Raw genomic sequence first — 25,778 nt, forward strand, 5'->3', positions numbered from 1 at the left:
GTGTAACAGAATATGTTGACATGCTTTAATGTTCAAAAAACACATTATTTTTCAAATACTGTACATTATTGTAGGTCCTGTATGCCCCGCTTCTCTCAAACACGTCGTTTTCAACAAAGCCCCCTCCTTTGACAAGCGCAGTCTGCTCTGATTGGCCAGCTGACCCAGTGCATTATGATTGGCCGAACACCACAAGCACGTGTCGGAAATGTAACACTCCTTACCATAATCGCTTCAGCTTTCAAAGTAAATATCAAGACCAGTTCAAGCCCGAAAGGGCAACAGAGTCGCGTGACAGACACAGTGATGATGCAGTACACAAGCCGCGGTGGGGGCGTGTTAGAACCAGCCGTTTTAGGTAGGCCTGGCTGACTCTTAACTTTTATAAAGAATATCTCTTTGGATTTTAGACTTTAGTCTTTGCAACTTTACAGATCTTCTTTATGCACCAAGAGCTTGTAACACTCCAAAGAGAAAGGAAAACTTGAAATCGCGTCATATGACCCCTTTAATGCTTATTTTACTCACTGAACATCCCCAGTGAAAACACTAGAGGGCGTTAATGTACAGCTTTAAGGCGTATTGTAACCTGACCTACAATAATCTCCACGAAATAAACCAAATTCAGTTTGGGCCTAAAACATCTTCAAAACCATAACATTTTACATAAGTGATATGTTAGACAATACATGACATGATTATTTTTTCCCCCCGTTATTCAACTTTTATATTTCAATCTAATAAGCCCTGTATTTTTATTTACATCAAGGATATGTAAAAAATTCGACTATAAGATTTATTAATATTATTACAATATAGCACAAAGAATGCCGAGTCTTATGCGCATCGTCACGTGATTCACCATGGCAACGCTGGCTGTCATCAGTTCCGCGCGAGGAAAGGTGTTGAGTATTCAGAGCTGGGCAGACAGATGCACACATAGTTTTATTGTCCTCTGGATTAAAGAAAGCTCTCGTATTATCGCTTGATTGCTTGGTTCATATCAAAGATCACTGCGCACCGACAAAATGAGTAATCTAAACCCAGGGTGAGTAACTAAGCTAGACCAAGTTGCAGTGTTGACTGTAATGTAGGTATAAAATGCTCTCTAACTAAGTTACTGTCCTGTCCTAGACTGCTAGCTGTATTACCAAGCAGTATGCATAATAATTATGAGTTTTCAGCTTTATTTTTTATGGCATGACACTATGACCAAAAGCTATTGTTACTGTGGAGATGAAACAACAGAAAGAGATCAACCACTCCTTAATGGAAAGGCTATATTGTTCAGGCATGACTTGTTTATTGTATATCAAGGGAATGTTGTTTATTTGTTGAACATGCCTCGAATCTCTAGCTCTCATATTAATTCTGTGTCTTAATTGATAATTAAGACAAAATGAATTATATTTAGCCTAAGTGTAATTAGAATGAATCCATATGTTTAGACTGTTTTTCACAGGCATTATGTTTTATTTCTGAACAATGTTAGAGAGAGACATGAATTCAGAGGGGGCCATGGGTTAAGTGTGCTATCCATCCACACTCAATTCCAATAGAAACCAGACACTGGTAATGGTATCTACTTGGCCTGTGGATTGGTGTACAGGTTGTGTTGTCTTCTTTACAAACGCTGAGGGAAATCAAATCTGTATCGGAAAAAGCCAGGCAGACAAACAGTCGAGCATTTCCAAGACTACACTTGACACAGATGTAGAGTGTTCACCTCAAGCTGAAATCCTTGGCACTGGTGGCCTTGAGGATCACTGAATCATTCCATCAATCTGGTCAGGCCTGTCTTTACATTACAAGTCCATCATGCCTGGGATGAGCTGTATGAATGTTACAATGTGCCTGGCAGCAGGCCGGTTTCCACTGGGATTGCAGATACTGACAAAAAAAATGTTTTTTAATTCAAATAGTGTAACATATTATGAAAAGTTCAGGAATACAGTGTTGGTAATGTTTTTGTCCATGTAGTCTTATTTCAGTTTACAATAGCTTAACTGACAAACATCTGACTGTATACAGTTTTTTAATTCAAATAGTGTAACATCTTAATATTATGAAAAGTTCAGGAATACAGTGTTGGTAATGTTTTTGTCCATGTAGTCTTATTTCAGTTTACAATAGCTTAACTGACAAACATCTGACTGTATACTTCAACAATGCAAGAATACGAAGACATCTTCAGAAAGTCGGCCTGGTATGTGCACATTTAAGATAGTCAAGCTAGAAAATTATGTTATGATTGATTATTCATTGAGATTAACTGAGAGTTTAGATCATTCGAAAAAGTTTAAATATTTACAAACTAACATACGTTGAGCTTGAGTTATAGAATGTGATTCTCATAATGATCACTTTAGATAACCTGTTAAAAGATGAAAGGAAAAGCACTTTATTTTATACAAGATCAGATGCATCAGTCATTAAATGCAGGTGCATGTGCTTCAGATCACTCGGAGCGGCCGGATTGTTCCTGATAAGGAGTACAAACACAAGCTGATCCAGCGAGCGCATCAGAGACATGTGAGGGAGTGTCTAGCTCAGGCCATCTTTCACAAGGTGCTAGACATGGAGGTGAGAGCATTATACAGTCCACAGGTGCTTTATCAGACGCTCTATTATCCTTGGCCATTGTGCAGCGTCAAAAAGTAAGGGTACTGATGTCAGATATTCTGCTCACATAATCTGATTTTTACAGTATAAAGGCAGTATTTATGAAACCTTTAAACAAATACAGTTAGTTTAAATGAAGCACAATTAGTCATTTTAATCTAGACGTCTCATAAAATCAGAGAAAATTTATGAAATCCTGTACTAAAGCAAGAAAAAAAAAAGGTTTTTCCATATATTCTCTATAAGATATTTCACTTTTCCGCTGTTTATTCAGCGCCTTCATCAAACTGAGATCAAGAGAAAACTTGGGGAATTTGCACGGAGGGAACAAATCCACAAAATGAAGGTTTGTCTTTTTACAGAACTCCTTTCAGACTCAAAGTGGCCTTGGTTACATGATAATAAAGTTCATTTTGTGATTCAACTTTTTGCATTTTATGTTAGGCTGAGCGCACCAAGAGATATGAGGATGAACCAATGCTAATGCTGTCACCTCGGCCACCCACAAGGCCAAAGATCTCACACGCACGGCATTCTGGGCCGGAGGGAGAGCATTCTGAGTCAACAGAATCTGTGAGTGGCCTATTTGAGTGTATAATGGGTAAAATAGCTTTATCAACTAACCATTTCCTTTTAGTTTACGTACTGTAAATTACAATTAGTAGGTACCCCCTCCATAATAAAATGTGCTTTAATGCTGTATTATAAATAACTGTTTTCCTAGTCATGTGCTGTCAATACATTTTCTGCCACTTTTGCAAAAAAAAAAAGAAGATGAATTTAAATCTGCTTGCGTTTATTCAAGATAGTTACCCAGCTAGTCCTCATGATTGCTAAATTTGCGGATTCAGATCACTGATTGCTCATCAGGCTCTGACATGTTTAACAGAAGGTGATATGAAGTGTTGTGGTTGTTCCCATCATGGATGTTTGCCTGTTGACGTTTTAGGTGCCAGGAGAGTTACTGCTCCAGCAAACTGATGACACATGAGCTTTATTGTTTGCTCTGGTTTCTCTAGATATGTTTTTGCAAACCCATATGTTAAGATCTCATATTGTTAGTTTCATTAGTTTAAATTCTACTTAAAAGTAGGTTTTACTGGTTACTTAAATTAATATTTTGTAATTAATGCGATTAGAATTTTTGTGACAGAATTTTTGTATTTATTTATCTATTTCAACAATACATTTATTTACTGGAGGTTTGTATTCACTGCATAATAAATAACAATACACTAATCTTAGTGTACTGTATATATAACTCCTTTTCTATAATGCACAAGTGTTACATTAGTAGGACATGTCACAAACATGTATATTCAGATATTATATTTCAAATTTGGTAAGTGAGTTATTGTCATACTCCTGTAGCCGAGTTCCTCCAGGCCAAACACAGCTCCAGGGAAGATGCAGAGGCCTGTTCGACTTAAGCCCCTAAACAGCAACAGTGCCACGGCCTCTCTGAAAAGAACCTCCCCTCGACACAGACCCCGGGACCGGGACCGGGACTCCTCCAATGACACCGATCAGCCCCTCAGTTATACAGTGAGACCATCTTGAGATCCTAATACATGTTCACTTACAAAGCCCTTTATCACGGGTCACTTACAAAGCACAAATCACACTCAAACGTCTAATATTACTAATTTGCATACTGCTGCGCTGAAGTATTAAAAGAATCAAAAGATTTTGATATTAATATTAGAAATATTGCTCATAAAATTCTTATAAAACCAAATTATCAAAGATATGATTCACATGATTTTTATAATTGTATTTTTTTTATTAATCAAAAGTCTTTTTAATTAATTTTACTGTAAGTCAACAATTGTTTCTCAATTTGTTTGTTTTATTTCTTATACAGATTTTTAGGAAAAACAAAGTTTTATAAGCACTGGTCTCCAGAGCAATAAACTAGCAACCTTAGAGCATTGTTATTTTAGTATCAAGATACTATTATAGTTTTTATTAATATTTTGAATCAGTTTTTATTTGTTTATTTCAAGTAACAAACATTTATTTGTTTTATGATTTTAAGTGTAGTTACGTTTTAGTGAACAGTAATAACTAACATTTCTGTCTCTCTGGGTTGTTTTATAGCTGGACAGAGATGCCGTGAAACAGTTGACAACAACAGACTTCTCTAGCACTGTCTCGCCCTACCGTCTTCCTGTCATTAACAACTATGTGACCCCTGTGCCACCCCTCACAAAGAAGAAAGAAAGAGGGCAGAGAGCGAACGGCACACTCAGGGGTCGAAAGTTAAGACCCACTACGGCACCAACAGCTGCTACAGAGGTCAGTATATTGAAGTTATTTACATTGAAATAAACCTTCACTTACAAATATTCTATTATACACTATGCTATTCCTCCGTCTGCAGCCGTCTTCTCTCCAGAGGACATCAGCCCAGAGTAAAGTATTAGTAAGCATGGTGTACTTTGGGAAGAGTGTTCACCTGTCCCATGATCTGATGGACCTCAGAGATGAAGTGAAGCTCTTCCAGCAGCACTGTGGAGGAGAGAACCTGTGTGTCTACAAAGGGAAGCTGAGAGAAGGAGGTCAGTGTAGATCTCTGTACATCTGGGCTTTGTAATTCATATTTTAAGGACACCATGAATTGAGTTACACTATTGATCTGGGGGCTTTTTGATAATAAGTGGTTCTTACCTGGTAGTGTCGCATATATTAGAATATATTATGCATATATTATGTGATTCTCCTCTTTGATTATAAGACACAATCATCAAAGGCAAATGAAAATTAACTTTCTTTGCTTACCCTTACTTGTAGAAGTGTTCCAGTTTGTGTCAAGACGCCACCAGGGATTTCCCTTCAGTCTTACCTTCTTCCTGAATGGCCTGCAAGTGGATCGGCTCAGCTCCTGCTGTGAGTTCAAACACAGGAAAGGTGCTCGGCTTGGGGGCAGACATGGACACTTTGGATTTTGCGGTGTGGAAGGAGCCTCTCCATGCTACAAGTAATGAAAATTTATTTCAGTATATATAAATTTTAATTTTATATGTACATACTACCTTTCAAAAGTTTGGGGCCACTAAGTCTTTTTTTAAATAATACTTTTATTCAGCAAAGATGGACTATATTGATCAAAAGTGAAAGTAAATACATTTATAACAATAATAAGTTATAAAAAAAGTGTATTCCCAAAAATATTAAGAAGCACAAAAAGCATATCAGAATGATTTCTGAAGGATCATGAGACACTGGAATAATTGCTGCTGAAAATTCAGCTTCATCACAGGAATAAAATGTATTTTAAAATATATTATAACATAAAACAGTTATTTTAAATTGTAATAATATTTCACAATATTACTATTTTTACTGTGTTTTTGACCAAATACAGCCTTGTTGAGGATAACTTTAACAAAATCTTACCGACCACCACACTCCCTATTTATCATTATTAGCTTTGGCTATTGAAAAAAAACACATTGGTCAACCACTAATCAAGATGCATTATGGTTTTGTACGATGTCATTCTTCAGGTGTATTATTGCTATGGGCTTGGACAAAAAACCCACCCCTCCTCAAAAAAGAGTGAAAGAGGAGCTGCCAACCACTAAATCCTCTGATGCTAAGGAGGCCACAGATGTAGATATAGAAACACATTCCAATGCAGAGCCTGACACGCCTCAGGAAATGGAGACAGAACCTAATGGAGAAACAACACGACAGAAAAAGACCAAAGACGGTACAAACTCTATGAGTTTGCTGATTTCAAAAACACAATCTTTAATTGATGCCTCTGCAGGTCTATTGTACTATGCAGGTTAAAAAACATGGTCTCATCTACTTTAGTTAGTAGTAGAAGAGCAGTAGAGCATGACTCTAGCAAACCAAGGCCATGGGTTTGAATCCCATAGAACACATATACTGATACAATTTATGTTAAATGCACAAAAGTTATTTTAATGCATCTTTAAATGAACATTTATGTTGTGCTCTCATATAGACTATGAGGAGGACTTTGAGGCAGATGATGAAGGGCCAGTTGAAGATGGTGATGAAGTAGAGGAAAATCCATCACCTGCTGCTAATAGAGGAGAAAAAGAAACTGAGAACAGGGATGAAAATGATATAAATGAAGAGAAAAGCAACTCTGACAGTGATGTTGCCAGTATGTCTAGTACGTATTACTTTATGGTCACACTTTTCAGCAACATTTGTCAACATGTAATATGAACTATCTGTGTTCTTAAACACCTAATACTCACAGATTATTTGTCATCTTTCTTCAGAGGTCAAAAGGTCATCATCTGTCTCATCTGGTCGAACGTCCAGCTTGTCCAGCAGTGACAATGACAATAGTGAAAGAGAAATTGTGGAGGACACCAAAGAAGTCACCACTGCTGATGTTCCAGAGGAGAGCATACATGCAGAGGAAGTTCTCACCACAGCTGAGACCAAACCAGAGGAGACAGAGGCCACAGAGTCCAGCGATGTTACATTGCCTCAAGCTGCAGCGGAAGACTCTGGGACACAGGATAGTCCAGGGGATGGCATGGAGAAGAGCGACCTGGAAATGTCAGAAGACACAGACAAGAAAGAGGGAACTGAAGGTGAGCAATCTGGGGAGGATGCCAAACCTGAAGATAAGCCACAAGAAAATGAGCCGGAGAGAGGTGAGTGTCTGCATGAAAATAGTGCTGTGTGCCTGTCATGATCTTTTGTGTTTATTCATGATAGCTTTTACAACATCAGAACTGGAGGGTCTGTTTTATGCTATTTACAAATAAACTAGCTGGGATTGCTGCAAGATAAACAAAGTGTTCAGTTACTTCACACTGCATTTTTAATTAAAGCTGAAGTGTCATTTGTCGGATGTTAAAATACTTTCTCCTATCACAGCTTAATATGCAGAGACATCTGTTTTTACATTTTTGTTTATTGGCACTACAGGCACAGAAATGACACATTTCAGCTTTAACTTATGAGCATCTTTTATTACTCTAATATTACCTGAAAAGCTTTACTTGCCTTCACCTGAGGAGAGGAAATTACGTTTTTTGCAAGTACATGACCTCACTAATTACTCGAGTTCTGATTGTGTTAAAAGCAGAACATATGTAACATAATTCTCTGTGTAATTGTCAAGACCACTGAGAGACCAGTTTGTTTAACTCTATGTGGTCTTGCAAACAGCATTGTATTGATTGGTTTGTGTGTCATCAAATGTGTTTTTGATAGCATGTTATGTGTGTTTCCATAAGCATACTGCTCTGTATAAACTGATCTGTCTTGACTTTCACAATTCATCAAGAATGTTTAGACATATTTTTGAGCTACTTATATTTCATAATATGACAAGTGCACTGCAAAGCAATCTATAAACAATCTATATAGTATGCATTACATGTTGGCTCTTGTGGATTTGTTTAAATGCTGGGAATACAGAGCAGTGTTTTCTATTTGTGATTTTGTGTTAAGTTTCTGATTTCAGTGTGTGTGAATCAATGTGCATCTAACCATTTTTGATTCGTTTTCTGTCACACATGATTAAAAACACTGTTTTGCTTAATTGGTACACTTCAAGTGTTGTGTAAAATACATGTGTATTCTCATCAGAGACGGTTATGGATCCTTTTTGGACACTCGTCCTGTGTGAAAGCATTTAAGTGATTGTTTGCTGCATGTTGTGTTTGCTGTGTCTGTGGTAATAAACGTTTCATTTACACTATTATTTTGGTTTCATTGCTTTCTATGTTTCATTTCTAAATATGTTTAACATGAAATTCATCCCACTAATTGTGACTGTTATTCATTTAGTTAATTCACAAGGTAACATTAACATTTTGTTATGGATGTCATATGTCTGTCTCATTCCCCGTGACTGTAAACAGCCAAGTCAATGCAGGAGAAGTTGGCTGAGGCCATTTTGAAGGAATCTCAATGTAGTTCAGAGCCAGAGTTTAGTGATACAAGCACAGAGGAAGATGAAGGGGCCTCAGTGAAGACCCAACAGGATGGCCAAGGTAAAAAAAAAATCGTCTTTTAATTAACACAGTCCACAGATCATATAAAGCTCAATGACAAATTACTTTTCTGTTATTTATTTCCAAAATGGCACTAGTAAAGATACATTTTTACACAACAAATGAGTATAAATGTATATTAAAATATTGACAGTTTTGTGTTTGTAAATATGTATAAATCTGAAATGGTTTAATTATAAATGCTCACTTTTACAGAAACCGAAATGGCTGAAATCACTTCGCCACAACCATCAAATACACGGGATGACATTCTGGATGAAAGTGAAGCCAACACACAGGAAGTTGTGTGTGAGGAAAGGGCGCATGATGATGAGAAGTGTCAGCCTGCAGAAGAAACAAATGCACAGGAACCTCATTTCCACACAGAAGAAGAAGTACAAGAAATAGATGAGACTCAGGAGGGAGCAGAAAGTTTAGACAGGGCGAAAGAACAAAGTAAGAGTACAAATGAGGCTGAACAACAAAAAAGAGAGGAAGTAAAAACTGAAACTGAGGAGGCAGAGGAGAAAGTTATGGATGGAGATGATACAAATGCAGAGGTTAATACAGAGTCTAAAAAAGACAAAGAATCATTAGTACAAGAACCAGAGACACATGCTGAAACGTTGGACACTGGAAATACAGACACTGAGGTTTCAGAGATGGAGGGAGAGGGTCAGGCATCTCAGACAGAGAATGGTACAGAAACAGGTGCAGGTGACACTGAGAGGCAGCGAGATGCTGATGACGTAGATCAGAACATAGAGAGGAGGAGCGATGGACAGACAGACAGAGATGAAAGAGAAGACCTAGCAGATGAGGCTGGGGTTGATAGGTCAACTGGGGAAATGGTACAGGAGACAGATGACAAGGTTGATGATGGTAAGGTGGAAGATGGAGAAAAATCTAGTGAAGATAAGGCAGAGGAAGAAGCTGCAGAAAAGCTAGAGGTTCAGGATAGAAGTGAAAGTCTGGGAAAAGAGGAGACAGAGAAACCTGGGGATGAAGAGACCCAAGATGGTGAGAAAGAAAATGAGTTAGAGGGTGGCGACAATTTAAATGCAGAAGAGAAAGAAAATGAGGACAGTACAGAAAAATTTGAAGATGGTGTGAATGTTGGTGATGAACATGAAGGTGAAGCTGAAGAACTGTCTAGTGAGGCTGGGAATAGACAAAATGAGTCAGAGGATGTTCAAGATGTAAGGACACAGGGTAATGATAAAGAGGATGATGAACAGAACGAAACAGAAGATGAACAGGTTAGAAATAAACTTAGTGTTGAGGCAGAGGAAGAAGGGCAAGAGAAGCCAAACAGTGAGGATGATAATGGAGGAGAAACCGAAAAAGTGAAAGACAAAACAATGGAAGATGGGGCTCAGAAAGCGGAAGAAGAAGCAGAGATGGAGGACCAAAAGATAGATGAGATGGCAGAGGGAGCAGATGGAAATTGTGTGGAGAATGAGCTAGAAACGGGTGAAAAGTTGGTAGAAGAGCCAAAGAAAGAGGTGACAGATATGAACAAAATTAGTGAGAATACTTTAGAGGCAGGGGATGGAAAAGAAGAGGCCGTTTCTGATGAAAATACAGCCCAAAAACTAGAGGTCAACTTTGAGGACCAAAATGAGGAATCCGTTTCACAGGAAGAACAAAATGAAGTAGGTTCAAGGGGGGCACCCGATGATGACACAGAGGCCAGTACCAAGGAAGAAGTGGATGAACCTGCTGGGCTGAATAATGTCCTGCTAGATAGTAACATGGATGCTGAAAATGGAGAGAGACAAGACGTCAGTCTTGAAGAGGCTGAGAAGGTAGAAGAATATCTACAAGAGGAAACGCAAGGTAAATCAGAGGGTGAGACAACTGGTGATAGGGCTCAAGAAGTTATAGATGATAATGAAAAGCCAGAAACTGATAAAGATGTGAAAGAAGAAGAAAAACATGATGACAACGAGCAAGAGATTGAAAACAAGTCAGATGCTGAACTTGTTCCCTCCGAAAGAGAGTCTCAATTGGGTGATGAACATGAGGACCAGGCCAGTGACAATCAAAAAGCAGACAAAGAAGAGGCTGATAAAGAATCAGAAACATCTGCAACAACGTTCATAGAAAACGTAACTGCTCAGAGAACACAGGAGACAATCAATAAGGATACAGAAAATGACATTGTCTCGGCAGATGCCAAAGCACAAGAACCAAATGAGTCAGAACTGAAAGGTACTGACAATGAACTGAGAAGTAGAGATGCTCCTGAAGTAATGGATGGTGATCCAGTGGAACCTTTGGAGAGGAAAGTGAATTCTGTAAATAATGATGGTGGCTCATCTGTTTCCCATTCACTGAAATCACAGCCTGTGGAGAAAGTCAAAGATCCAGTTCTGAGCATCGATTCAGAAGATCTGGCCATTCATTCAGAAGCTTTAACTAAAGCAGCTGGGGTAGATCTAGTAAGTAACTGGATTAACATACACCAAGAATCAAGGTATTTTCAGACATTTATCGAGCCTCTTGATGAAGAGGGTCTTATCTCGGAAGAAACCGAGGAGAGGCTAAATGGTGAAGTAAATGCTACAGACGCACCAACAAGTACTGATATTGAGGGCCTTGATGAAACACTCAAGAGTGGAGATGAAATTGCAACTCCTGCAAGGAAAAATCTCAATGAGAACACAGAGTCTGTAGTTGAAAGCTTGAAAACAGAGACCAAAGCTGAGGCCATAGAAGCAGATGCTCACAGTAATCACTCTAAAGACAGCATACATACCTCAACCAAAGATGAAAGAGTCCAGGAGGCTGGAGATACTAAAGGTTCTTTGGTCACTGCTTGGTCAAGACAGAGTAATGAAGAACAGACCAATCAAAAAGACATTGCTGGACAGGAAACTTCAATATCAGATGATGTCATAAACCTAGGGACAACAGCAACATCTGAAGACATTCAAGAGCGAGCACTATCTGAAATGGAACATCAGGATGTACCGACGAATGTCAACCTGAATGGAAAAGAGTCAGAAAGAAGTAATCAACAAAATATGACTGATGAAACCACGCATTTATCCCAAACAGAGGAAGCAAGTAACAAAGAGACCCTGGAGAGTTCAGAACACAATTTGCAACCTGAACATGTATCTCAGAGTCCAACAATCACAGTAATTACAGACCTCAAAATCATCAATAAATCGGAAAACGGAAGCCAAGATGACACTGCAAGTGTAGACTTCCATTCCAGACAGTCGGATGGAAACAGGAGAACGAAAGTAATCGATGGTCATTTAAAACAGACTCTCAGCAGCAGAGACACTTTAAGCACATTCTCATTGGACGACGCAAGGTTTTTTGGGCCCTCAGGATATCCAAGATTAACGACTGCTCACACGGAGAACAGTTATTAGAACAATAGTAAATCCTTTAGCTAACCCAGGGGTGTCCAATCCTTCTCCTGTTCCACCGAGTTTAGGTCCAACCCCAATTACACATATCTGAACCAGTTAATCAGGGTCTTCAGGATTACTAGAACTTCCAGACAGGTGTGTCGGGGCAAGTTTGAACTGAACTCTGCAAGACATTGGCCTTCCAGGAGCAGGATTGGACCCATATTAATGGGTTTACAATAGTGGCACTTCCTTTTCCTTATCAGAGACCCATAGTGAGTCCTGTATGCTTGGTAGAGAAGCTATCAACAGCCCACTGAAAATAGACACCGTAGGACTCGCACAGCACAAATAATTTAATTATTCATGATGCAGAGCCCTCCAGTTGGTCAGGCTGCACTAGCAGTATACTGACATACTTCAGAACTTAACTAAGAGAATTGAACTAAAACCTCAATGCTTGCACTTTCCTCTGTGTTCCTGATTAGTATCCAGAACACTTTAATATGCAGATGCATAGTGTGATGTGAATGACATGAACACCTTGCTGATTTTTGGCACTAGTTTAATGGTGTTCTTATGATTTTACACTGGATTAGTTCACATACATTGCTATGATACCTTCTTTGTTTCTTGTCATATTCATACAGATCATTGGAGTTAAAATCAAAACTTGAGATTTTTCGATCCCACAAGCAAGGCCAGGTGTTGTTAGGTGACATCAGTCATGATCTTGTCAAGTTCCTGTTTCACATGCTGGCTTATTTGTCTAAAAAAGCTGTTTGCTTTTGAAATTAGAATAAAATACTGAAATACACTTATTTGTCCTGCTCTACCAGATACTTACTCGACACTGAAACACCAAACACAATATAAAAAACAATAAAAATAAATGTTTTGACTTTGAAATCAAAACTTTGAGATAATATAGTATGTATAATGAAAATGTATAACTGAATAATAAGTATGTTTAAATCTTCATTCTTATACAAAAGTACACACAATGCCTGAAAAATAACACAAAAAAAAGAAAACAAATCATCCAAATTGAGTGTTATGTGTCCTTAGACTAAATATGGTGCGTTCACCATAATAATTACAAGTTGACAATTCTGATATTCTACTCTGAATTATTTGTTTATTTAATAACACTCTTATTTGCCAAATGACTCATTGTGAGGTTTTGATTCATGTTTGTCGTGCCATTTTGGTTGAAAGAAGTTGGAGCTCTTTGAACATTACGACTTTGACAACAATGTGAACAGTGGTTTTTAAAAGTCGAAAACTCATAATTATGGTAATCAGACATGTCATGTATGCAAGTGTGTTTGCGTGTGATGTTCTTCAGAGAGTTGCTGCTTCTAGTTGCTGTCCTCAAAACTTCCATTGCTGCTGCATGAATGGAAACGCATGGTGCTCATGGGATCTGACACATATCCTGCGGGAACAGCACGGAACACAGTGACTGACACGCACTCTAATACAACCACCCACTTGTTGCACCATATGCTGACACGCACACAGTGCTCTCGTCTTTGTGAAAATGTCATGTTAACTTCAAAACAAATTTGCATGGATCAACAATCATGATTGATCAGCACATGATTGTTGCCATATTCTATGTGAATTAAAATGAAAAATAATGTTGCCCCCCCATTAAGCTGTTACATAAACAGATGAGTCACAAGTTTGATAGTCATTTCCAGTTGGACACGAACCGTTTCGGTCTATGGGTGGGAACTGCATGTTCCTCCTCAGCTCATCCAGGGACAAACCCTGTGAAGACCTCCGACCAGAGCTGTCAAAATAAAAGAAAGGATTGAATCAACAATGCGATTAGTATTGGTTTACACTAAAGACCACAGAACAAGCACGATTCTTCTGCGATATGAAATTTTAATGATGCTAGATAGGATACACTTCCATTGCTTTGTTGTTGTCATATCAGCTCAATGAGGCCTTGCAGGGTTTGTCCTGCTCAGATGATCCTCTATTGAATTTGTTTTCTATTTAGTCATTCACAGTGTCACTTTAGCCTAATTTATTGCTCATACCACCAAACTGCATACATTGCTAGATCTGGTTACATAAAACATCATATTGCAAAGATTATGACTAAATTAGGCTCCAAAGCAGGAGTCCCTTCTAGTAATTTCTCAGTTGGCGGTTTTGTTGACAGTTGCCAGGTTCCTCCAAAACACACACTCATTCATCACCACCCATAAAGAATTAAGAGGCGACCACCAGCAAAGGTTCTCAGTGTGAATGTCATGCAAGTTTCATTGCAGTTGCTTTCTTTTGTTTTCATGCCCTGGTTTCCAAGCAACAGCACTTCAGACTGTACAGAAGTGTTGTGGTTGGACTGCATAGCACTGAGTGACCAAACAAAAGAGCAAGGTGACCTGACTCCTCCATTAATGTATGGGTATGACACAATGGCCTCTATTTAAATTCATATTTGTTTTCTCACTAATGTAGTTTGGCAATAAGTTGGTGGGAGGCTTTTCCTAGCAAATACAACTCAGTTTGCAAAATCACAGTCTCATTCTTGGATAGTATATAGGTTTGTGATAGATTTGTGTACTTTTGGGTCCAAAATGCATAGGCACGGGCGTTGAGGGCATATTCCAACTCGAAACGCGAGCGAAGGGCAGCTACGTGACTTCGTCCAGGACTACCACGTGCTACCAGGCAGTCAGTGGAGGATGAGGGCGAAAGAGAACCACTGCTGTTACTGGAGGCTGGAGACATTAGCTGGACACACATAGAAATATGAATAAGTACTGGACTAATAAAATAACAATGTATAGTAGATATGTGCATGTATGCTACCTCCACGTTACACAGGCATTCCTCTAGTTTGGCAACCACTTCCGAAAACTCGGGTCTTTCCTGTCAGAGGGTCAAAAATAGGGGATTTTCATCAGAGAGGTTTGGTTGAAGTACAGGAAATAATTTCTGGCTATCCAATCAGCTGCTCCTCTGAAGAGGACTCGCTGCCCAAGCATCATTCAGAGTGAAGGACTTCAAAAGACCAGATACAGTACTTCATCAGAGAAACGAGACACAAAAAAAAACACACATGAATTATGAAGACCATATATACACCACCGTTGAAATGATTGGGGTTTTAAAAAATACTATTTAGCAAGCATGTATTAAAAGTGAATTCTGCAATGAATTGCTTTGTATAAAGAATCCTATGTTGTTTATGTACATAAAGGTTTCCATAAATATATTAAGCAGCACAACTTAGATAATAGTAAGAAATGTTTCTTGAGCAGCAAATCTGCATATCAGAATGATTTCTGAAGGATCATGTGACGCTGAAGACTGAAGTAATGGCTGCTGAAAATTGCCGGAATAAATGACATTATTTAAATATAAAAGTCATGTATTAAAATATAAAGCAGTTATTTAAAACTGAATCTTGTTCATCTCTTTAAGCGACACTAAATGAAAGCACCGTACAAGCTGTTGGCATCCTGGCTCTTTTAAAGTGTTGCTCAGCAAAAGCTCTGTGCTCCAGAGAATAGTGTAAAGCCGCACTTGTTACCAGGGCACATTCCTAACAAGCACGCTTGACACAGTTTCAGCCCCGCACCTGAGGGACCAGCGCTGAGAACATTGCAAAGATGCTGTATATAAGAAATAACACCTGTTGTTGTAGAGAGACACGGTAAGCTAGCAACTGGATGCTCAGAAACAGAAATACAACTTGTCCTGAGCTACAGAGATAAGGCATTCTGGGTAATCTAACTGATTATAAACAGACTCAGTGGCACAGAGTAGTAGTTCATGAATGGATTTAATAGGGCCATATGAATTTGGATATTTCTAAATTAGTTTAAGCTCTTTATTTCAACTTTGGTTCAACTTTTTTTTTTAAATGATGCTTTATGTACTTGCAAAAATTTGAGTGGTTTATCGCACCTCTTTACCTAGAAAGCAAGCAACTAAATGTTAGAATTTAAACTGTGGAAAAGCAACTAATCTAATTTCATAGTGATTTAAAAAATATATATTTTACATGCATTTAAAGTAAGTGTGCATATCTCTTGATAAACCTACTTCTTTTCTGAGCATGTTTTGGGCTGGATGTGGGTCACTCACCTCTGGACAGACATTCCAGCCTCTCATCAGCAGTGCTGAGATGGGTTTGGGAATCGAGTATCCGATAGGAGGGCGGACATGATGATACGCCATATCTGCAGCAGCTGCAGCTGTAAAGAGTTCACAGAGATGAGAGTGAGACCTTTTTAATTCAAATTTTTATATTATTATAATATTAATACACTTTTTTGATCATTTAATTGAAATATATATTTTCATCTGTTTTAATATTTCATCATATTTTTAATGGGATAGTTCACCCAGAAAATGAAAATTTACTCACACTTAGGCTATCCAAGATGTAAATTACTTGTTTGTTCATCAGAACAGGTTTGGAGAAATTTAGCATTACATCACTTGCTCACCAGTAGATCCTCTTCAGTGAATGGGTGCCGTCAGAATGAGAGTCCAAACAGCTGATAAAAACATCACAATAATCCACATCACTCAAGTCCACCAATTAACATCTTATGAAGTGAAAAGCTGCATGTGTGTAATAAACAAATCCATTATTAAAGCAATTTAAAGGGATAGTTCAGCCAAAAATGAAAATTACCCCATGATTTTACGTACCTGCGCATACGACAGTTAGTTTGAAAGTTAGAGATTAAGGTTTATAAAGTTGTAAATATGGATATTTTTCTTACACAAACGCATCACTTCGCTTCGGGAGGCCTTTATTAACCCCCCGGAGCCGTGTGGACTTCTTTTATAATGAATTGGTTCAATCTTTTGGACTTCAAATTTTGGGCTACGATCCACTCCCATTATAAAGCTGGGAAGAGCCAGGATGTTTTTTAATATATCTCCGATTGTATTCGTCTGAAAGAAGAAAGTCATATACATCTAGGATGGCTTGAGGGTGAGTAAATCATGGAGTAAATTTCATATTTGGGTGAACTAACCCTTTAAATTTAAACAGTCGCTTCTGGACAAAATACAACTCCATATTCTATAGTAACGCTTCCTCCAGTGAAAGAAATGGTTTCAAGTTAAAAAACATCTTAATGCTAAATTTGTTTATTATGAACACAGTTTTTAGATTCACAAGAAGTTAATTGGACTGGATTCATGTGGATTACATGTGGATTATTGCAATGTTTTTATCAGCTTTTTGGACTGCTTGTTTCTGACGGCACCCATTCACTGAAGTGAATCCACTGGTGAGCAAGTAATGCAAAATTTCTCCAAATCTGTTTGAATCACAAAACAAACCCATCTATATCTTGGATGGCCTGAGGGTGAGTAAATTTTCATTTTTAGTATTTTATAATGAATATTTTGTTAATCAACTTGAAAATAAAGATGAAAAACTCATAAAAAGTTCAAAATACAGAGAAAATTAAATGATATAACCCAGTCTAAAGGGCATTGAGGGTCAGTTTTAGGTATCACAGTGCAGTGCCTGGTTTGAGATGTGCAAATGGAATCTCCCCTGTGAGCAGCTCCCACAGGCAGAGAGCATAGCTGAACATGTCCGCTTTCACCGTGTAGCGTGTACATTGGGTAAACACCTCTGGGGCCATCCAACGCAGGTTCTGCAGAGCATAATGAGAGCATAATGAGAGCAAAATGACGAACACAAAACAATGTGCAACTTACAAAATGCCTGCTAACCCCAAAGGACAGGCACACATACTCCCCAAAGACACACTGACGTACTTAACATGACGTACAAGAGAGCCAAAACCGCAATGTAGGCAGTATTAAAACAGCTTGCATGTGCTGAAAGAGATTATTAATGCATTACCTTTTTAAGGTGATAATTAATAGACAGAATTCATCAAGAACACAGAATGCATGTACCCCAGGTTGTTTAGTCAGGTTATCCTCATCCACAGACAACAGGAAGCGAGACTCTGCAGAACAATAAAAAAAGTATTTTTAAATTGTGGAGATCAAAAGTGTCTTTTCCTAATTTAATACAGTTTTTTTTTTCATTTTAAATTATATCATCAGTATCTGAAACATGAATTTCATGTCTTAGTATTTGGTTTGTCCCACTTTTGCTTTTATGATCACAGCACTGAAGCTGTTGATTGACATCAGCAAGATTTTCAATTATCCAAAGAGCATCTTGAAGCTGGAAAATCTGACCATTTGCACAAAGAAATTCACATGGTCAAAAAAAACCTGAAAGCTTTTGGATTTTGAAAAAAAAAAAATGAAGAAGAAATCGTCACGATTTCTTTTTTTCAAAATCCAAAAGCTTTCAGGTTTTTTTTCCAGGCATAAATGTGATTTTGGATCCAAGATTTTTAACTTGACTCAACTGTTTTTGCTCTAACATAATAAAGCAGACTGAGGTAAGACTTCCTTAAGTTCAAGTGCAATGCTAAAGTGTGTGACATTTTTTTACCTCCAAAATCAGCCACCACAGCGTGTCCATCTTCATACAGTAGAATATTATGACTGAAAAGATATCATTGGATGAAGGGAGGTTTAAAACAAAGAGCTCAGAATGCTACATTTCACCCTGCTGCCTAGTACAATGTAATAGGAGGGTTTACACAAACGGACAGAGAAACACCATGATTATTGAACGAAGCATGTGATGATGATGATGGTGACTGACCTGTTGAGGTCTCTGTGAATGATTGGTTGGGTCAGATTGTGCAGATACTCCATGCCCTTCGCTACATCAATGGCAATGATGAGCTTGGACTGCAGATTGATGATTCTGGATGTAAAGACATCATTAAGTGAACACCTCCTCCTCACCACTGATCAATACACAAACCCATCATTCCAACTCAAACAGATCAATGAGATGATGATCACCTTAAACTGCATATGGAGCACTAAGTAGAAATCAGACGCTTAGTGGAATTGATGCAGGTCCTAAAAACAGATCCTAGATTGCTTCAGATTTCTTTCTCTTATAGTTACGTTCTAGTCAGGACTTCTCCAACTTTTTTGAAAATGGCCCTATTCATGATCTTAACATCGAGTTCCGCCAATTAGAAGAGTTGCTGTTACTGTTGAAATGGGAATTGCAACACTAACCACCCACTTTCATAAAACATTGCAAGTTATGTAATCAAATCTCCCCCCCCCACACTCTCAATCAACACTGTAGAACTGCATTATATATACATAATGTTTGTTATAAATGATACAATATACATTATACTTAAAAGTGTGGGGTCGGTAAATGGTTTTTAAATGTTTTTGAAAGAAGTCTCTTATGCTCACTGAGGCTGCATTTATGTGATCAAAAATACAGTAAAAACGCTCCGGTTACTCACGTAACCTCGGTTCCCTGAGATAAGGGAATGAGTGCTGCATCGTCTTTTGACGACTTGTTTGGGGAAACTCGTAAACAGGAGTTTCCCCAAACAAGTCATCAAAAGACGATGCAACGGGAGTTACCTTTCGATAGGGAACAATAATGTTGTGAAATATTACCATTTTAAAAAAACTTTTTCTTTTTTGTAAGAAAAAACATTTTCTAATGTTTTCTATTAGATTTATTTTAAAGGCAATTTATTCCTGTGATCGTAAATCCAATTTTTAGCAATCGTTACTCATTCTTCAGAGTCAAATGATCCTTCAGAAATCATTCTAATATGCTAATTTGGTGCTCAAGAAACATTTCTTACTATTATCAATGTTGAAAACAGTGCTGCTTAATATTTTTGTGGAAACTGACATTTTTTAAGACTTTTTGATGAATCAGCAGCATTTATTTGAAATAGAAATCTTTTGTAATATTATAAATGAAAAATTATATACATTTCTCTTGAACAGTAGTGTAAACACATACACACATACATACACATAGTATTCTTAAAATCACCTCTTCTGCTCGTGTAACAATGAGAACAGTGATCCTCCGGACACATATTGGGTTACAATGGCAAACTGACTGGGGTCGTCCAAACATGCCCCCACAAACTGGATCACACAGGGGTGGTTGAGACGACACAGGATGGACACCTCCCGACAGAACATATCTGTATCTGACTTTGAGCAGTATGTGTTTGCGCGGTACCTGTGGAAAGGTTATAGCTGTTCACTTTGTATACATGATGTGGACAATAAGGAAAAGCAAGTAAAAAGCTCTTACCGTTTAATTGCAACTATCTTATTGCGGCACCTTCCTTTGTAGACCTTTCCAAAGGAGCCTATAGTTGCAGTGTTTAGTGGATTAGGTTTTAATGGGGGACTCAGGGAGAGCTCATATTTATCATTAAACTGACATACCTGATCCAACAATCTCGTTAAACTCCAGTTCATAAAGTTGAAGGTGGAAGTTTGATGGAAGACTTGCTCTCAGGAGAAGCACATCTGCCTTCTCTGAGGAGAAAAGAGGGTAAACAGGAGTTTGTTTGTTTGATACCTTCACATCAATCATTGTATGAAACTCTAATCAGCTTATGTTGTTGACATATGCCCATGAGTCACGAAAGATGGTTCACGTTATTTGCAATGTCTGTGACAGATACAAACTTAAAGGCTTAAACTGTAGCAGTTATGCAGAGGGAGGATGTTTGGAGACAGTTTCTGACTCACTGACCCTCAGAAGATTTTGGTGACTGTGGGTAGCAGTATTTCAGCACAGAAAAAGAGTATCATAGCAACAGTGATTCATGGAGTCAGCTAACTGTGTGTGCGTGTGTGTGCTTTACCTTTAGTCATACTTTTGATCTTTCCCAGGGGAGAAGGAACAGAAACATAAGATCCATCTGCAACCGAAAACAACAATAAAATACTTTCCCTAAAATTCACAGCAGCAACAGATTTGTCCAACCAGCTAATTCACAGTACAAATCTGTCAGGCAACATGTGGAGAGTGTCTCATACCCCCTCCTGGTTGAGAATATTCATTGCAGGGTGAATCATCCTGAGGTCGTTTGTAGTGTTTTAGCAGAGTAACAATGGCATCATGGCCTAAAATGAACATGCACACATAGATACATACACACAACATATATATACTAAAATGTATATTTGTCAGTCACACATATGAAAATCAAGGCTTTTACCCGTCACGTAGAGTTAGAAAATGTAATAGATCAAGAACAGCGTTCCTATTTTCTGTCATTTTAGACATTCTCTGACTGGATATATGTCTCTGTGTGTGTGTGTGTGTGTGTGTGTGTGTGTGTGTGTTAAATGTGAGATAGAATAGATAGATATGATACGATGTGATACATAGCTAGATAGATACATAGATAGATAGATCTTAGACCTTTCTCATAGGCCCACATTAAGCATGTCTGTTCATCCTTTTCCCCACTGGAGCGGCTGGGGTCGCAAGCTACCAGATTCATATCTGCCCCGTTGTCCAAAAGAAACTGGACCAGTCGGATGTGTCCATGGAAACAGGCACTATGTAGACCTATTGTTTCAAATATCAACCAGACTATCAACATAACACAAAACATATAACGTCTGTCTTATAACACTGAGATGTCAAGTCAAGAATTTTTGTCATAATTTTTTTATGTAAACCAGATTACCGCTGTCATCATACCTGTGTGTCCATCTCGCCCCTGATGGTTGATGCTCACGGCATTCTGACTGAGCAGATACTTCACCATTTCCAGGTTCTTGCCGTAGGTGCAGGCACTACAGAGTACATTAGACCTTAATTTAGTGTGTAACAACAGGATCAGCAGGTATCTTAACCCAATCTGTCTTTGGAGGAATACGTATTTCTATATATGCCCATAAATTAATGAAAGTGTAACAAACGGAAGTGGTCAGGTGGAACGTTACCTGTGAAAAGCTGTCTCACTGAAGATGTTCTCCTTAGACAGACTCTCTGTGCCCGACAACTGAATAATCTCCTGCACCACTTCAAACTTTCCATTGTAGCAAGCTCTGATGGGGAATATGAGACTCAAATCACAATCACTATAACTGCTATCCAGATTCCAGATTATTTAATTTCACTTTGGCCATTTGTTGAGTTTAACTGCCACCTTGTGTTGTGTGTGATTCACTTTGAAATAGAACTCACAGGTGGAGAGGTGTGTCACCATAGATGTTCACAGAGTGCGGCTGTATGTCAAAGGTGCCCTGCAGAAGGAAACGGACAACCTCTTGGTGTCCAAATCGAGAGCAGAAATGAAGGGGAACATGGTCCTCGTTGTCTTGAGCATTGACTGTATAGGAGCGATATGCTTTAAAAGAATAGTTCACCCAAAAATGTAAACATGCTGAAAATGTACTTACCCTCAGGCCTAGATCTAAGATGTAGATGAGTTTGTTTCTTCATCGGAACAGATTTAGCGTTTCTTTTTAAGAAATGTATAAATACTCTCAATAGAGGACTCAAGCCGGAAGCAACGGTTTAAAGTAAAAAAAGAAAAAAACTTCTAATTATGGATGTGTTTGTTATAAACATACAGATTTTCACTTCACAAGACATTAACTGATGGACTGTAGTTGTTTGGATTACTTGTGGATTATTATGATGTTTTTATCAGTTGTTTGAACTCTCAATTTGACGGCACCTATTCACTGCAGAGGATCCAGTGGTGAGCAAATGATGTAATGCTAAATTTATCCAAATCTGTTCAGATGAAGAAGGCCTGAGATTGAGTAAATTCACAGCAAATTTTTTTTTTGGGTGAACTATTCCTTTAAAGATAGGCCTATATAATGTTTACGATCAAGATCAATTAAATACCAATACACTGATACACTAAAAAAAACTCTCTCTCACCATCAGTTTTGCTGCCATCACCCATCAGCAGTTTGACAATGCCCAGATAGCCTTTAGCTGCAGCCAGGTGAAGCGGTCTGTCCCCCACCTCTCCACTCGCATTGACATCAGCCTCAAACTTCATCAGGAGCTTGCATACCTGTTTCACAAGAAAACAAAAAGATCATGAGTAAGCTGTTATGAAGCCCTGGACATTTATGATATGAAGTAAAGACTGACCTGTTCATGGCCAAAGTAAGCTGCAATGTGCAGAGGGGTGAAGAACACTGCATCTTGGACACTGACATAAGCCCCGTGTTGCAAGAGAATATCAACAACCTTGAAGGAAAAGTAGGGACAACCTAGTCCTAGTCCATCACATTTTCTGAATGACTCGGTTTAAACCCCATAGTTTAATTTCAGGTCCAACACGCACCTCAAGATGGGCGGCCACAGTAGCTATATGTAGGGCCGTGAGGGCTCCATACCCCACCTGCTGGATATCTGCTCCACCATGCAGCAGCGCAGTGACCAGTTCAGCATTACCCTACATCAAAGAAACAAAAATAACCTCTTATCACATCTTAAATATTGATGCCGAAACTCAATTCATCATAAACATTTTTAACATGATTAATTCCTAGCACACAGCATTTGGGATTATTAAGCCTTGACTGACCTTGAATGCAGCCAGGTGCAGTGCAGTGAATCCATTCCGGGTAAGTCTGGATGGACGCAGACCTTTCAGCATGAGGGTCCTGATGTGAGCTTTATTCCCTGGTAGCAAAAAAGAAAACAGCTTGAATTATAGGAAAGTACCATAACAAACTGAAGGTAATGAATCAAGCAAATCAACAGGGGGACATTTGCTCCTACAAAGTAAGTTAAATATCATTTCAAAGTGAAATGTTAGTGATTCAACATGAGTACACTGGAATGAGTCATATATAATGTTCCAAATGAACATCACTGCATTATAGCAGATAACGTTTAACATGTTTTAGCTCTACCTCCACATATGCAGCAGAGATGCAGCAGGGACAGTCCACCCTCTGTGCGATAATTCAGATTGACTTTATTAAATGCTTCATCTGAGCTGTATCAAAAACATATAAAACAGATCTCCACGTTCATTCTTTCCTCAGTTGTGTTATTAAAATAGAAGACCACACATTAAGCCACATTTGTAAACACTAATAATAGTACACTACAAAACTTAGTTTCAAGCAGTCTCACCTGAAAACATGCTTGAGTTCCTTGAACTCCTCCTCCTTCATTTTCAAGTCTTCCTCCAGTCTCTCAATTATAACAGCATATGACTCACTCACTTTCTTTTTCCACTCATCTAAAGCAAAACGTTGAATCAAGACCACAACATGGACACGATAATCCAATTTTACATACAGAACAATCATTACTCACTGTCAGAGAAGACTGTAAATGTCAACAAGGATTAAAAGACTGAAAATATTGAATATTAGCATCAGCCGAACGAATAAACTGAACGAATCAAACAGCCAACTGAAGAAACTTAATGTTTACCTGTACAGGTTTGAGTGGGTCTTGATTTATAATTCCCCATCAGATTGGTTGGTTTAAACTTTTGTACACGGTTAGCTGGAGGGAAAGTCTCATGCAGTGGTAACACAATGCTTTGGCACAATAGAGAAGAGTCCGATAAGGGATCACAGCCCCTTCTAAAAATACATCAGCCTCGTGTGGAACGTGTGACAATGACAGCTGACCTCTCAAAGGATCTGTACCTATTACAGGGTGACGCCACGGTCAATTTCTCTCTTCAGACAATAGCTGCATCAAGACTCATCAATATTTCTCTATCTTTCCCTCTCTGAACTTGGATGTGACTAAAACAGATGATTCTGTGTTCTATAAAGGAAATGCACTACCATTCAAAATTTGGGGTCAGTAAGATTTTTATTTTTTTGACAGAAGTTAATACTTTTGAGCAAGGATGCATTCCATTGATAAAATGTAAAAAAAAAAATTAAAAAAAAATCATAAAATAAACTTTCTGACCAAACATATCACTATTTCCACAAAAATATAAGAAATGTTTCCTGAACAACGAAGTTTAAAATGGGTAAATTAAATGATAATTGTGTATGAGATTACACACATGATTTGGACACACCTCTCTAATGCCTTGATTGGTGTTTTGTGAAGATGCTCCAAGTAAGATAAATATTTAAACATAGTAGAAGGAATAACTCTGCACACACAAAATTAAATTGATCCAACACAAATTTAATAAACAAACATGCCTGGAAAAAACAAAAATAAACATTGAATTGAAAAACACTGACATCGGCGCAAATAGCCTCGTGGGCAGCGCACCAACATATAGCGTTGTTGCACTTTGGGGCGTCACGAGTTTGACTCCCAATTTGTGCACTTTTCCTAATCCCATCCCACCTCAATTCCTGTCTGAAATACTGTCCTATCTAATAAAGGTAAAAATGCCAAAAATAAATCTTAAAAAAAAAAAAATGCAATGCCTATGGGTAGCTATTTTGGACATGCAAGTCCTATCTACTCAAATGGTGAAATCCTGAAATCTTAAAAACTGCTTGCCACACTGATATTTAAATAACATATTTCTAATCAACAACAAAATCTGGCATGAAATGTTTCGTATGCTCAAATAGCATGAAAAAAAGCTTATATTCCAGACTGGCCCAGCCAGCGTGCAAGTGCGTCTCAGGACACTGACTGTTGCTATGGCAAACGAAGCTCTTAATGGCAGCTGCAGTGACGCATGACTTTACTAACTGCCAATTGGCTCTTTTATTCAGAAGGAGGGACTTATTCCACCATATTGCATGTTGCACTTTCTCCCATTCGTAGCAATGTGAGTGCACTGTCTTGGTATTTCTATAGTGTTTGTTATGGGCAATTTAAGATTTTCATCACATGGCTCAACCTGATCTCATGGCAATGCGTACATTTTTGACAAGGTGGCTAATTTGTACAAACCCACAAACTTTGGGAAAAATTGTATGTATT

General features: G+C 38.2%; 2 protein-coding genes across 2 annotated transcripts; one reads left to right on the forward strand and one right to left on the reverse strand.

Annotated features, from left to right (window-relative positions):
• Positions 1 to 2,110: 2,110 nt before the first annotated feature.
• LOC107657850 (glutamate-rich protein 3-like) lies at positions 2,111 to 12,357 on the forward strand (the record flags this gene model as incomplete). The annotated part of the gene is made up of 13 exons (XM_016446123.1): positions 2,111 to 2,206; positions 2,458 to 2,583; positions 2,897 to 2,968; positions 3,067 to 3,195; positions 3,994 to 4,167; positions 4,723 to 4,920; positions 5,006 to 5,183; positions 5,416 to 5,602; positions 6,132 to 6,337; positions 6,599 to 6,772; positions 6,885 to 7,268; positions 8,487 to 8,618; positions 8,835 to 12,357. Coding segments are annotated over 13 exons (5,229 nt in total), but the record flags the coding sequence as incomplete, so codon positions are not given.
• Positions 12,358 to 12,999: 642 nt separating this feature from the next.
• tnni3k (TNNI3 interacting kinase) lies at positions 13,000 to 24,396 on the reverse strand. Its single transcript, XM_016446155.1, has 25 exons — positions 24,297 to 24,396; positions 23,991 to 24,099; positions 23,765 to 23,850; positions 23,434 to 23,531; positions 23,191 to 23,301; positions 22,995 to 23,093; positions 22,776 to 22,914; positions 22,068 to 22,212; positions 21,824 to 21,928; positions 21,579 to 21,673; positions 21,294 to 21,443; positions 20,906 to 20,992; positions 20,731 to 20,787; positions 20,306 to 20,398; positions 20,169 to 20,226; positions 19,899 to 20,093; positions 18,675 to 18,779; positions 18,459 to 18,511; positions 17,906 to 17,958; positions 17,505 to 17,637; positions 16,100 to 16,209; positions 14,819 to 14,878; positions 14,571 to 14,740; positions 13,705 to 13,784; positions 13,000 to 13,424 (listed from the first exon to the last, which is right to left on the reverse strand). Exons 1-25 carry the CDS (start codon positions 24,334 to 24,336, stop codon positions 13,348 to 13,350), a joined length of 2,508 nt encoding a protein of 835 aa, XP_016301641.1. The 5' UTR covers positions 24,337 to 24,396; the 3' UTR covers positions 13,000 to 13,347.
• Positions 24,397 to 25,778: the final 1,382 nt, after the last annotated feature.

The sequence above is a fragment of the Sinocyclocheilus anshuiensis genome, unplaced genomic scaffold (assembly GCF_001515605.1).
Source record: "Sinocyclocheilus anshuiensis isolate Anshui unplaced genomic scaffold, SAMN03320099.WGS_v1.1 scaffold107, whole genome shotgun sequence".
Taxonomy (NCBI): domain Eukaryota; kingdom Metazoa; phylum Chordata; class Actinopteri; order Cypriniformes; family Cyprinidae; genus Sinocyclocheilus; species Sinocyclocheilus anshuiensis.

Bases quoted from the DNA above. Each gene is read 5' to 3' on its own strand.
- tnni3k (XM_016446155.1), bottom strand. From the start codon at position 24,336: ATGGGGAATTATAAATCAAGACCCACTCAAACCTGTACAG. The intron at 22,915-22,994 runs GTCAGTCTTTAC...CTTGTGAAACAG, and splicing joins CTTACTTTGGCCATGAACAG to GTATGCAAGCTCCTGATGAA. The intron at 18,512-18,674 runs GTCAGTCACCAT...ATATCTTTTCAG, and splicing joins ATTCACAGAGACCTCAACAG to TCATAATATTCTACTGTATG.